The sequence below is a fragment of the Aythya fuligula genome, chromosome 2 (assembly GCF_009819795.1).
Source record: "Aythya fuligula isolate bAytFul2 chromosome 2, bAytFul2.pri, whole genome shotgun sequence".
Lineage (NCBI taxonomy): Eukaryota > Metazoa > Chordata > Aves > Anseriformes > Anatidae > Aythya > Aythya fuligula.
Genome location: NC_045560.1, coordinates 43,241,458 through 43,256,289, shown reverse-complemented (window position 1 = coordinate 43,256,289; position 14,832 = coordinate 43,241,458). Strand labels below are relative to the sequence as shown.

General features: G+C 41.1%; 1 protein-coding gene across 2 annotated transcripts in view; it reads left to right on the top strand.

Annotated features, from left to right (window-relative positions):
* GADL1 (glutamate decarboxylase like 1) overlaps window positions 1–14,832 on the top strand; it is a 121,999-nt gene that overhangs the window by 36,369 nt on the left and 70,798 nt on the right. Inside the window, exon 1 of one of the 2 annotated variants that reach the window (XM_032183192.1) lies at window positions 3,872–3,926. The exons of the other annotated variant lie outside the window; for it this stretch is intronic. Coding sequence (XP_032039083.1) covers window positions 3,920–3,926 — 7 coding nt within the window. The 5' untranslated portion in view covers window positions 3,872–3,919. Of the gene's footprint in view, window positions 1–3,871; window positions 3,927–14,832 lie in introns of those variants that run through there. 2 annotated transcript variants of the gene reach the window in all.

Genomic DNA, 14,832 nt, shown 5'->3' with positions numbered 1-14,832 from the left:
GTTCATTAATGTTTAAGCATAGTTCTCAATAGTTTATGTGCAACACAATTCAGTTTTGTGGTCCTGGCTGCTTTCAGAGAGCTAGGTATTACTTGTCAGTGTCAAACCTTTTAGTCCTCATTGCATACCACAGCTCATTATGGGGGATCATAGCTTCAGGTGAAGTAACTTGATTCATTTATGCACAAGCTGGGCAAGAAACATATAAATATTTAAAACTGATGTATATTTACTAGTGTAATATTGCATATAGAATTAGTTGTCTGGTTTGTCTGCCAGAGTTTCAAAGCTTGCAGTTTAATTGTCATGCTAGCTTAATCTGACGGCCTGTTTTTAATGGATTCATTCTTCTGTCCCTTCAGCTTCTCCTTAAGCTCTTCTGAGCTCCTTTGTGACCCAGATGAATCGAAACCTTGTCAGCTTAGTGCACTGACAAATGAAAATAGGTGACTAATGTTGATTGTCTTTTGATATTTCATACTCTGCTTGCCAAGAATGCCTCCAGTCCTGTGATCATTTTAAATCCTACACATTGTTTTTCACACAGGCTGATTGCAGTCAGTTGATAAAGAATATCATCTTGAGCAGATGCTCACCGGTAGCCACCTCTTCTTATATTTACTTAGTATAACAAGAAACAATGAAGATCACTTAGTTATATGGTCCAATCTCCTCTGTCTCCTATGTCATTAAATTTCATAAACGTACAAGCACTGAGGGCAGTAACCTGCACTTGGCTAAAACCTGTCTTCCAGAAAGGCATCTTGTCCTGGTTGGAAGACATAAAAACATTAAAAAATTCTTGTTGCCCTCGTTAGCTTGTTCCAGTGACATACTGTCAATTTAAGAAGAAAAATAGAGTGCTTCATTTGAATTTATCTGACTTCAGCTTCTATCACAGCTTCTTGTTATGCCATTCTCCACTAGATTAAAGAGCCCTTCAGACTCCTGTATTTTTTCTCCACAGAGGTACTTATATGCTGTAATCAAGTCAATCTTTTTGATCTGATAAACAGATTGAGCTGTTTAAGTTTGACTTAACAGCATTTTTCTTCAATTCTCAGATCCCATTTTCAGCTCTTAATCTGCCTCCTCTGTAATTTTTCAGTAATTTTTTTTTCCAAAACATGGACAGGAACACAGCATACAAGATTGGTCTCATCAGTGATATATCCAGAGATAAAACTATCTCCCTATTTCCTACTCCCCTGATGCAGATTAATCCTTCGTTACACTGTCAGAGTGAGGATTTACGATGAGTTGGTGACTACAAGCCCTAAATCATTTTCAGCAAGTGCAATCTCCCTTCAACACACAGCACCTACAATCCTTCATGTTTATTATAGGGATTTACTAACTATAAGTGTACTTTATTGGATTAGGCCCAGTTTGCCATTTAATTCAGATTATTTCACCTGGCTACGTAGTCCTTATTACCCTTACAATTTCTCTCATCTTTACACCATTTTCTGATGTGACCACCTTTTCACAGAAGCATTCCCATTTGATGAAGGTTCCTTACTGTCAGCTACTTTTTGTAATTAGTCATTTAGGCAAGTCTTAGTCAATTTAGCGTGTACTTTAATGATATCATGGGGTACTATATTTTCTTCCATACTGTCATAAAAGTCTAAAATCATCAATATGCACTCACCCAAATGAGCAATCTCATCAAAGAATAAATTTAGAAAAGTTTGATGAGACCTGGTCTTCATAAAAAAGACTGGATTTATTTCTGTTCCTTTCTTTGAGACCTTTTAAAATTAAATGTGTTATTCACATTACTATTAAGGATTCTGATTTTGGCCTGTATTTTCTTGTCACTTGTCCTTTTCTGACTGCTGGTATAACATTAGCACCACTTTGGAATTTCAAAAGTATTCCAAAGTCTATTAAAACACCAGCAGGGGAGTAAAAATTATCCAAGTTTGGTGGTAAGGGAATGGTCATGGCTCCTATCCTTCTTAATTACGAGCAGGCTTGAGCAGTTCTTCATAGGCCCTAGGAGATCCATGTGCTTGTTTCTGTTGCAGTACCAAAGTATTTTCTAAACATACATTTCCTGCATCAGCAAAAAAAAAAAAAAATCACTTGGGAACTACATTTACTGATGGGTCAATATCACCTTTTTCTTATTTCTAACGCACTTAAAATGTTTCATTTGTCTTTAGCTCTTACAACCGCAGATTCCTCCTATTAACTTCCCTTATCAATTTTTGATATTGTAACTTGTAATTTCTATCCACTCTAATTTCTATAATTTCTCTTTGTTTTTCATTTTATTTCTGACTGCCACCTTTGAGCTTTAAAGGGAAAGTTACTGCCTTCTGTGATTGCAAAATCATAGTGTTTTGGACATTTAATAGAAACTCTAAGAGAGTCCCTCTCTTGGTGATCTCACTAAATATATATACATATATATATGTATATATATTTGCTTTGTCAGTTCCCCTCAGTGTTCTCCTCAGCTTGAGGAAATTAGCTCTTTTGAAGCAGCAGAAATACACAGTTTTGATTGGGGTTGTCCTTCACTTACCCACGGTGAATGTAATCAGGCCAAGATCACTTGTTCCCAGGCAACTAGTAACTTTTAATTTAGTGTTATCTACCATTTCTATTTATCACCATGAGGTTCAAGTACTTATCTCTTGCAACGTAGGATATCCATAGGGCTACAAAATTACCTTCTGCAACTTGTAGAAGTTATTAATGACTTGGTACAGGCTGCAGTTGAATCTAGACAAGGGCTACATTTGTTTTCTCACAAAGAAGGAAAACAAGGATACTACAAGTGAATAAATGTTTAATTCACGCCTGAATATTTCAGTAGCTTCCAAAAATCTTTGCCAAACTTGAACTGGGCCTGAATTTTAATGAAAAATGGGCTTTTGGGGGCTCTGTTAGTTAATTTTTTGACATTTTCAGACCTTCTTGTGACTACAGCGCTAACACCTTCTGTCAAAAAGAAAGTTTTTTTGAATATATTATATATGATGGTAGTAGTTATCAGGAACTAAAGGGATTAGAATTAGAAATGCATGTATAGTGTTGAATAGGGTTCATGCCCTGGGATAAACTGGAATAATGAGGTCAGCCACAATTCACACGGAGGCCTGAAAATAGCTTGTGATGGCTGTGGATGCCACGCCAGGGCTTTGATTAGCCACGGTGCGTAAGCACAATTGTGCAGGCTTGGCAGCAAAGCCAGCTTCCCTGTGCCAGCACCACCGCTCATCCACCCGGAGGGTTTCTCCTCTGGGGGCCAGGCTCTCGGAGAGCAATTGAGTCACCATCAGCAGCAATCTCCCTCCTTCAGGAGGAAGGACGGCTCATGCATGTTCAAAACTCCTCCATCCTACCTATTGCAGCTTCTCTGGTGCAAGCTGGCATCGAGGAGTCAGCCAGGGGCTGAGACTGATATTAGTATGTTTTAATTGTGGTGTAACTCTTCAAATTTGATTCAAGCATTTCTCATGTTGACTGAAGTAGTCGAGGTAGATGCGGGTGCCTCAGCAGAGCTTTTTTACCTCAGGCAGAAAGGTCAAACCAACCGAAACTAACTTGGGTCCCCCGACACCCCCAAACCACCCATTCCCATTTTACCAAAACCCCAAAATAACACACAGCACAGCCCCACTGGGCACCGGGGGTGGCTTTGGGTTGAGGCACAGGAGGCTCTGCGCCACCTCTCCCCTTCCCGGCCCCAAGCGGGGAGCTCGGCACCGCTCCCCTGAGGGCCGCAGCCTCCCTCAGGGGCCGTTGCCCCGCCGCCATCTTCTGCCACCCCCCCTCAGAGAAGGCGGCGGCTGGCGGCGGGCCAGCGGCGCTGCGGGTATTAATAGGGGAGCCCCGCGGCCAAGCTCCGGTCCCGGCTGCAGCGAGGAGCAGGAGGGCTCGGCACGGAGGGAGGCTGGAGGAGATGGAGGGTAAACGCCGCGGGGCCGCAGCCGCCCTTCTGTCCCCCCTCTCCCCTTCTCCTTTTCGCTTCGGTGGGGCTGGGGGCGAGGTGCCAGGGGGTCGGGGCTTCGTGCACGGCTCCCGAGGGGCCGGGAGCTCCCCCGGGGGTGCGTGGGGAAGGGCAGCCGGGCTGCCCGCCTGCTGCATCGCTCCCTCGAGCTTCCCCTCGCTGAGGTGCTGCAGAGACGCGTCCAAACGCTTTAGGAAGGTGTAATGCTTGCAAAGACTGTGTTACAGTGTTTTTGTTGAAATAAATTATCTTTAAAGACTCGTGCTTTTTTTTTTTTTTAATATATATATATTTTTTAATTTAAATTTTTTTAGGCGCCAGAATAAAACAGGCATGGCGCTACGGTGATTCGCTTTGGAGCAAGCAGTCTCAGGAAGGAAGAAGTTAATCCCCTTTTAGAAATGTATTAGCAAGTTAAATTGCTTACCTGCGTTAGCAGGGAGATCTAATGTTATTATGTAACAAAAAATAAAAGTTGGCCGTGTGTTAGTGGAAGTTGGGAATGTGAAAAACCTACGGCTAGCGCAATAATGAGGTTTCTGGAGAAGCTGGGAAAATAAGAGGCTAAACTGTGGTACGCCTCAGCTGCAGATATGCCATTACTTGCAAGGTTAAAAAATGAGGAATTCCTTGGTAGCGTAGAAACTTGTTGCTAAGCCAGAAAACAGTACAAGCGTTTGCAGGTGGCTGTGTCCTCTCCTGCAAGATTGATGCTCTTAAGAGCTTGTCCATCTATCGCAAATTGGGAATCTCTTATGGAAACGGTCAAGAAGGCTTGGGGTCTGCTAAGTTTCTTTTAGTTTTATGCTAAGCATGGATGAGACTTTAAAAGAACAACAACAACAAAATTAACTCCTAAGTTGGAATAGTCTCCTAGTATAATTCCCCAAAGTTTAGTGTCTTGCATTTATGGGAGATGTAAATCAGCAGAACTCTATTGGTGGAAAATCTCCAAATAAATGAATGTATTTGAAAGAAAGCTCCAGAAACTTAGTATTCAAGAGATAATTTCCTTTTAGCTTAATTTGCTGTAAGTGAATGAGCTTTGTAGCATTGTATGACAATTTTCTTAGGCAGTAAGGTATGTGCTAGAGTGCACAGTAACGTAAGCCTGTACTGTGCATGTAGCAGTAGTGGTGCTGTGTGAATGGCAGCAGCTCCAGAAGTGCCTTCCAGTACCATTCATATTAATATCCTCTTACACAACACCAAAGATCCCAGTATGCCTTTCCATTCAGTAACAGTGCAAATATTGCCCAAAGTAAGCTACCAAAAATCTTAATTTCCTTCCAAAACAAACTGCTTATGTTGGTAAACTGAGTGTAGCGATAATCAAATCCCCTCCCTTACTGCAGGTTCTTCACTCTTTTATTACCTTCCTCATCAGTAGTACCTGTAAGTGCAGCATGCTCCCCCTCATCAGAAATGCTTTATTCTCCCTGTCTTCTCTTCCCTTTGCCTTGGTGACTTGCTGTGTTTTGTGCCAGGCTCTGTCTGGTGAATAAAACCCACATAGGTGGGGTGGTAAAGGAAGTTGCGCTGGTCTGTGGCCATTGCTGGGGATGTTGTCTGTAGCCTTGTTCCTGAACTCAGGTGATTTGGGAAAAGGTCTTGCTCCTGTTATCCTGAGCTGTTGGAGAAGGGAAGATCTTGCTTTTTTTCTAGCAAGCATGAACCTGCACTTAACTACCCAGCAAGATCTGTGGTTTATGTGCAGTCGTTCTTCTTTTGGTACCAATTTATGTACTCTTAGCTGGATCTTGCTAAGTCTGCACAGAAAAACATCAGGGAGAAAATGACTGAAGGGCACGTGCCTGTTGCAGCAGTAGTGTTGGGTTTGTTTTGTGCTAACTAGAGCAGCTGGCAAAGGGACACAGTTGCAGTGGAGCCATGAGACATGGATGTGCTTTCCCCGTGCACAGAGTTATCCGTGCTCTGGTTGTGAACGCAGTGGGAGTGCTCTTGGGGAGTGACATTGATTTTAACACCCTTAATGTATCTGAAATTGTGCGCTTGTGAGGTTTATCTTGGATGTTGCTGATTGAGCCCAATTTCTCTCTGACATTATCAGTGCTATCCGCAAGGGCAGCCTTACTGACTGCACAGGGATGAGTAAGAGGACTCTAGGCCATGTCTCCACTAACACCAAAAACTGCAAAGCCCCTTGGTTAAGCAGGGACCAAGCTGCAGGTTCCCACTCCTAGCTAGCTGCAGAAGCAGATCCTGACTGCATGTATCCTGCAGTCATTTGGCATCAGTGTAACTTTCTAAGGCTGTTTTGTCATGGAGAAAGCCTGGAGCATTCTGTATTTGGGGAGGAGAAAAAAAAAAAACACAACACAAAACAAAACAACCATGAGATGTTCCCTTGTGGGGCATAAAGGCTGAGTCTATTAAGCAGAGTCTCAAGTTGTAACTAGTTCATCAAGTACAGCAAATAGAGTCAGAGCTGGAAACCACAAGAGGAAGGGAGCAGACAGCATTTGTGCAATATGCTGCCTTTTAACTTCTGAATTGCTGGCTTCTCAGTGCGTGTATATGGCATGTTTGGGGTGTTACGTGACTTGAGTCTGCCAGCAGAATGGGGAGATGCGTCAGCAAACATTTATTTCATGTAAGACGTTGCCATCTCAAGCAGGTGTAATGTGAAGCGTGGTAGAACACTAGGGTGACTTTAAGGCTTGGGTAATGTGACACTAGGGGTAGTATTTTAGTCAGAGCAGAGGGATAGGGTCTCTCCTGGCCCTGGAGATCTGCTCTGGTTTTAAAAAAAAAAAAAAAAAAAAAAAAAAAAGATACTAGGATCTTTGTGAATGTCACTTTTTGAGACGAAGGGAAACATAAATTTGCAAGAAATAAAGCTAGTATCAATTAAAGTAATTCTGCAGGAGTAAAATTAGTAAGAATGTCATTGGCAGTTAATGTTTAGCAAAGAAGCTCAATTTGATATTTGAGAAGTTCCAAAAATAATGTTTCTTTCGTCATTAAGGCATCTTTTAATTGTGATTATTTTCATTTGTATAAATAACTTCTTAATGCATTGGAGGAATCTTATTCATACTGATTCAGCTATTATTGCCTATTAGACAGCTTAGATTGCATGTGCCTTAATTTCCCTGGCCTTTATTGTATCAAGCTGCCTGCTTCTGTTAAGGCCATTTGTATTTCCATAAGCATTTAGCACATGTGCAAATGTGAGAAATGGACACATGGAAATACATCCCTTTGTATTTGTCTGTTTTCTCTTTCTTTTTTTCTTTTTTCTTCCCCACATGGTCAGATTCATGCTAGTCAGTCCTGATGTTCATCCCAGATGAGTACAGAAACCACCTCTTTAGGCTGAGCAAAACTCAAGAGCTAATTTTCTTCCATTCCTTTTCACTTTGTCTTGTCAAAAACTGTAGAGGTTGTTGGAGGTAATTGTTTGTAAAGCATTGATGGCTTAAGGAGACCCACGGGGACATGGCTAAATTGAGGCCATTCCCATTCTTTTTTTTTTTCTCTTCCCTCTGTGCACACAAGTCGTCTTATTTTATGGGGATTATACATGGGCAATGAGGGAATAATAAATTTAAAAGGTAAGTGGTGGTTTTGTGACATGTCAGTGGAGGTTCCTTCTGTTGATGGTTGCTGTTGAAAAACATAGGATTAGTCAAAGGATGTTCAGTAGTGATTTTCACCTGGTTCAAATGTATGTATGTCCATCTCTTTTGCCATTTCTTTTGTATATGTGGTCTTGATTTTACCTCATGAAGAGCTTGTTGAGCGTTGGCAAATAGAGGTGTCTTTAAAGAATAAGTCATCGGACCAGAGTTTTTTTTTTTTTCTTTTCAGTGCCACAAATATGATGAGGAAAGCAGTTTTTAGAGACCAAGCTCTTTTGTCAGGGAAGTAGCAACAATTCTAGTTGGTTAAATCTAGATGATTTGGAACAATTTTCAGCTCTAAGGCTAGGATGCCCCAGTCCTTTGTCGCATCTCACCTTATGCAAGCCGAAAAGCCTCATAAATATGATCTTATCCATTGGCAGATGTCAAGGTCTCAACAAGAAAAGTTGTGTCAAGGTTCTTGGCATTGCTCTCCTAGTTACACTGCAAGACAGCTTGTGTCTATTGAGCTTCTTATACTTATTTTTCTCAAGCAGACCCAAAGTGGAGGGACAAGACATCCTGTGACAGCAGAACTGCCAGAGGTTTGACTCGGTAGTAACCTAGGCTGTAGTCAATGCTGAACTGGCCTCACAACACATGTGGCGAAAACTTCTTTTGTCTTTGCACAAGATGCACTCATATCAGTTTTAGAAAATCTAAAACTGCCAACAAACTGTTGTGAAGCACTTGACCACAGATGATAACGGGCACAGCATATAACCAGGCTGGGGCAGCTGGCTTGCAGAGGTGGTGATCTCCCCTTCGCTGGGGATGCCAGCTAAGGAAACTACCCTGGCACTGAGTGGCTCTCTGGACCTTGGAAGGTAAGCCAAGGATAAAATTAGCATTAGCATGGAATAGTGATTAATCTTCGCAGATTAGTAACTACTGCGTGCTGCTTGTTGCTAAACAATTAAACTGACACCTTAATAGATTTCTCTAATAAAGTTGCTGTGCTGAACCGACCTGACTGGTGGAAGTTGTTACCCAGAACGATCCCGGCATATGATCACAACATGTACTCTATCATTTGGGGACTATTGAGCCCACTTTGATGCCAATATATCATGTTAAAAAGCTCTGACACTTGTCTGAAAGTCAGAAATCACTATTGTGCTGTTGCTGTATGTTTTTCTTTTGTACTGCATTTGCCTTTAGGGAATTGTCAGTGTATACAATGGAAAGTTAAAGAGAAAGTAAATATTATCACCAACTTGCATGAGCAGGACCAATGGGTCTGTGACCTGGAGTACTTTGGGCTGGTCTGAACAGGGAAAGAGTAGTGAACTAAAACGTGAATTTATAGCACAGTAAGGATGCTGCTGAAGGAACAGGTCTGCATGAGGTAGATTGCTTTGTTTTGAACGAGGTTTGAACTACTTTGCTATACATAAGATACTAATAAATTATGAAGGTCTACATGGGAGCTGGTTCAGAGGACCTGGTGGGCTGGAAAGTTACATCCTGATTTACAATGCACTACATTTCCTATGGTAGTAAATAAGGGTGTATCTCAGAGCAATGTTGTAGACATAAATTAGTGAACAATTATTATTATTATTTGTAGGAAACAAAATGTGGAAGTGTTTATGATATTAAGAAAAAGTGAGAGGGGGGAAAAGTTTTGACTGCAAATTGAATGTAGAAGTAAAACTTTCTAAAAATAAATTTACTCTTCTTCAGTTTTTACATTTAACTTGCATTGAATCCCAGACAACTCAGTTTTTAGTAAATTACCGCTTTCTTAGTTGAATTTTCAAAGACTGGCATTAAAAATTGTTTATGTTATGACTAAAAATATAGTTCTTGCATGAAATTACAGGCTGTCATACACTCTTTTAAATCAAGTTGCAGGACTTCCATTTGAAGAAAAAAAAAATAAAAAAAATAACCCTTCTATTTTCACTTCAATCTTTTCCAGTGGGAAGCAGAGATTGGATTCTTTACATTCAGTGTGGGTCACACACACATTAGTCATTTGCATTCATACTCCTCTCCCTGACATTGCTAACCCTGTATCCCATGCACGGTGCCCAGGTCTGACTTGAATGTTGCAAAAATAGCCACTTCCCTGCAGAAAAAGGAAAGGGCATGAAAAGTTCCTTATTAATAAACAACTTTTAATTAAAATAAAGGCTGTTTAATGTATCAGATGCTCTCTACTCTGTTGACAGGTGTTAGAATTTTGAAAATGTGAGCTAAGAGAATTTTGTTGGGGTCAGGGAGTTAGGATTTCCATTTCAGAGCTGGCATCTGCCATTCCCCAGCTTTGGATCAAGGTGAATTCCAACTAGATGCTGCTTTTTTTCCTGACTGGAAATGTTACAGCATGAATCATTCCTTCAGTTAGTCGGTGAGGAATTGAAATGTCATTATTTTAATATTAACATCTCTTCCTGAGGTTTGCCTGCATAAAGGTTCCCAATTCTTGTTCCTTTTGTCTGCTTTTAATTTTTGTTGTAGTGTGTCCTGGTGAGACGTCCATTGCTGGTGCCCATCTCCAAGATTCCCTCTAATCTCCCAGCCTTTCCTTTAGGAATGGGAAGTTCAGGCATGGGGTGGAGAACAGGGCTCGTTGTGGTGATGCCATTCAGCGCTAGCGGTGTGCTCAGAGTCCGCTGAGCGGCCTTTGAGTCCAGACACAAGTGCTTTTGTCTTCCTCAGACCTTGCTCTATAAAGGTCATTTCTGCACGTTCACGGTCAGAGGATTCCTGCGCAGACAGCTGTTGCAGACCCTCAAGATGGAAGCACCCAAATTGTTCCCTGTCCACAGGCTGTGTCTGTAAACCTACCATCCAGGAGGACACCATGCTGAGGCAATGAGCCCTGTCACACCTGTGCATATATATGTTTTCACGTGGGTCTTTCCCAGGGCACCAAGTCAACTTGTATACTGGATTCTAGATAGCTGCATCTCTCTTACTTGCCAGCAGACCTGAGAAATCAATTTGCTAAGAAACACTGCATCTGCCTTAAAACTGGAGTGACTTTATTTCAGTCCTAGAGATATCCGTAGCAGTGATTAAAGAAGTGTCTGTGTAGATTACTTATGCCAAGGGATTCTAGTAGTTGCATAATGAGACAAATTTGCATTTTAATATCCCGATACATGATACAGCACCGTAATAATATATTAAATGTGGCGGTATGGAGTCCCAGTGGTGAAGTTCCCTTGTTTTCTTTTGCTTGACACACTGAAAGGAAAGACTGACATCTTTTGAGTGAAGAAGCATGGCTAGATCGTGCAGGATGAAAAATGTAAAATCCGTTTCTGATTGATGCTGGCAGTTGTTGCTGCTTTTGTTACAAAGCAGAAGCCAGTCTTTGGTCGAAGTCAGCCTTTTTCATTCACTTGAACAGCCAGTGGTACCAGTAGTATAAACTGAATAGGATTTGGTTCTTGCTTTCAAGCACAAGCCACTCTTTCACAACTACCCCCTTCTGTTTTTGTCACCTCCCTATGAGCAGTAAAGCTTTCTAGGCATTTTATGGTGCTCCCTCAATGTTGTCAGAATGTGCCAACTGCAGGGCTACAATTCCTTTTTACAGTGCAAGAATGTAGCAGAGAAAGTTTCTATATGCTTACAGAAACACACACAGCTTTTTAAGTACTTGTTTCTTACATATTGATAGGGCAACATCTGAAAAATATTTATTTTTCTGTGCGTTATTTCAGCTCCAATTAATTTCTTTTCTGCTGGGAAAATAATATTGATCTTAAAAATGAAATGTTAGTTGGGAATCCTTAAGCTTCTGTAATAGAATATTTTATTCAGGATGAAAAATCAGAATTATGAGCTTGATTTTGCTTTTGGTGAAGCCAGTGGTTAAATCTCCAATTACCTTAAACTGGAGCAGGATCAAGTCTTCTCTTTTGCAGAAGGATATCTTAAACAGTCAATAATCCTTAATCTCTGATTTAAGACACTTCCATTTGGTAAAGTTTTTGTTCTGTTCCAAGCCTGGAGCCATTTGGCAGAAATTGCTTTTGATACACTTCCTGGAAGTCTGTTTTCTGAGTCTGTTTAGGAGTCTGTTTCTGTAATCTTAAACGAAAAAGATATATTTGTTGCTGCCACAAGCAATATAGATTGTTTGCATACCATGTTGTTCATAAACAACAAAAAAAGGTACATATGGGCTCCACATGGAACAGATGACTGGCTGCATTCCCTTAATGCAGTAAGGTGTTGTTTGAGACAAAGATATGCAAATGAACTAAAATATTTGATTTTTTTTTATAAGCATTTTATTCTTATTTGATAAAGATACAGTAAATTATCAGCTTAGAAAAATAGTGTGAATGTTTGGATGCTGTACTTGGAGAAGGCATGTCATTTCACTTGAGTAACGTGACATGAGAAGTGAAACTTGAATGTTTCTTGATAACCATAAATTGGTCATGGGATCCTTTTTAAAAAATATGGTTAAAAAGAAAAGCAATTTAAACAATAGGCTCTGTTCTGGAAATTTCGACTTGTATCATCCACTTGGTTTGCCTCTTCAAGGTCTTTGCTGCAAGTAAGAGGAGACAAGTTCATTTTTGAGCAAAGAGGAGTTTAAGATTCTCATTAGAACTCTGGAAATCAGACTGTTATAAGTAGAGGATTAAGTATCATAGGATTTGCAGTAAAATCATGAGTATATTTATCCAACAGTAGTTTGCAGAACCTGAATACCTTTAGCTCAGAAAATGTTTATGCTTGCACCCAATTTAGCTGCTGATTTGTGAAACAGTTGTTTCTATTATTTTCCATTAATAACCTTATACTATGTTGTGGAGTGGAATTAACTCAGCAAATTCAGACTGAAATGGTGATTACCATTTTCTCACTATTTTTTGTTTAGTAGCTGCAAGGTGTATTATTTCATGTACTGTAATGTGGGCTAAGTCCCCAGCTCTTTACTAGAGCCTTACACAGGTAAATTGCTGTTGAAATCAAGGCTCTTTTCCCTCCCTTCCTTCTGACCCCTCTGCTTTGCATTTCTCTTTCAAAGACTGTGTCTGAGGTCCAACACAGATGCTTTGGGAGTTAGGAGTGGGCTGTCACCCATTTCCCAGAGGATGTCTTCCTCCTGAGGCTCCACAGAGTATCCTCTGGAGACTGTAAAACTGTGTGTAAAGGTTAATAGATTTGCTTAACATACAGAGCTGTTGTTAGACCCATCATCCTAAAGACCTGGCAGGAAAAAAAGCAACCTTAAGTTCAGTGTTTCCTTTGCAATGATCTTAGAGGAATTCTATGAAAAGTCATGGAAGCACTGGTAACTGCTTGCTATGCAAACATGTCAAAACTGGTGCTGATGGAGTTACCAAAGAAAAGCCTTTACATAGCTCTGATTTTAGCAGAGACTGGAGAGTGCAGCAGAGGAAAAAGAGGAGTTAGTAAGCTCTCTTGCTCCAACATCTTTGGGAGATTTCTGGAGGAAAAAAAGAAAAAAGTTAGTACTAGTATCTGTGCTCTGCAAGAGATTATAATCTCCCATATAGTATTTTTCAAATCTTATCCTCTTTTTCATAGAAACAAAACACCATTGACATACATGGAGATGGTAGCATCTGAACATAAGCCAGCAGTGTGCCCAGGTGGCCAGAAAGACCAAAGGCATCATGCCCTGCATCAGAAATTGCGTAGTCAGCAGGACCAGGGAAGTGATCATCCCTTGGTACGCAGTGCTGGTGAGATTGCACCTCCAGTAATGTGTTCGGTTTTGGGCCCCTCACTATAAGAAAGGTATTGAGTTGTTTGAGTGTGTGCAGAAAAGAGCAGTGAAGCTGGTGCAGGGACTAAAAACCAAGCATTATGAGGAGTGGCTGAGGGAACTGGAGTTGTGTAGTCTGGAGAAGAGGAGGCTGAAGGGAGATCTCATCACTCTGTACAACTAGGCTGCAGCAAGGAGGGTGTCAAGCTCTTGTCTCAGGTGACCAGTGATAAAACATGAGGAAGCAGTCTCAAGTTGCACCAGGGAAGGTTTACACTGGACATGGGGAATAATTTCTTCATGGAAAGGGTGGTCAGCCATTAGAGTGGACTGCCCAGGGAAGTGATGGGATCCTTGTCCCTGAAGATATTTAAGATACTTCTGGATGTGATATGAAGGGACATAGTTTAGTGATGGGAATTGGTAGGGCAGCTTGATGGTTGAACTTGATGATCTTGGAGGTTTTTTCCAACCTAAATGCTTCTGTGATCTCCAGATGGTAAGACTGAGTTTTTCTGTGTTTATATTAAGCTCTGGTTAGTACTTTATGAAGCTGTTTATACATAAAAGATTTGACTTTTAATCCAAAAATGGTTCCTATTCTGCCTGCCCAAAGACCTGGTCTCTTCCCATTCCTTAATACACGATGTTTTAGGTCTTGTAAAGTTGGCCTACTAGCTTGTCTTCTCAGAGAGGGACCTCTAAGACTTTAAAGCTGCAATTTCTATACGATGCCCCTGCTGTGGTATGCTAGGAATCATGATGTTCAGAACTGAGCTCTCTGATGTAGAGGATTGTCCTGGTTTCAGTTAGCACAGAATTAATTTTCTTCCTAGTAGCTGGTGGAATGCTGTGTTTTGGCTTAGAATGAGAAGAGTGCTGATAACACCCCGATGCTTTAATTGTTGCAGAGCAGTGCTTATACTAAGCCAAGGACATCTCAGCCTTTGCTCTGTCCTGCCAACGGGCAGGCTGGGGGGTGCAGTAAGAGCTGGGAGGGGACAGACCCAGGACAGGTGACCCAAACTAGCCAAAGGGGTATTCCATACCATCTGACGTCATGCTAAACAATATATAGGGGTGGCTAGCCGGGGGGAGGGGGCCGGACTGCTCGGGGTTAGGCTGGGCATCGGTCAGCGGGTGGTGAGCAATTGCATTGTGCATCACTTGTTTGTACATACTATTATTACTTTCGTATTATCACCATTGTATCATCATTATTATTATTATTATTATTATTTTCCTGTCTTATTAAACTGTCTTTATCTCAACTCACGGGCTTCACTTTCCATTTCTCTCCCCCGTCCCAGAGAGGGAGGGGGGAGGGTGAGCGAACGGCTGCGTGGTGTTTAGCTGCCAGCCGGGTTAAACCACGACAAGGATTTTCCCTCTTTGCTTGATGAAGATGGAATGTTGTTTACCTGCTAGTTCTGTATCTGTCCCACAAGAACATATATGCCTCTTCTACAGTAATATACAAAAGTTCTGTTCATCAAAATATTTCTCCTTTG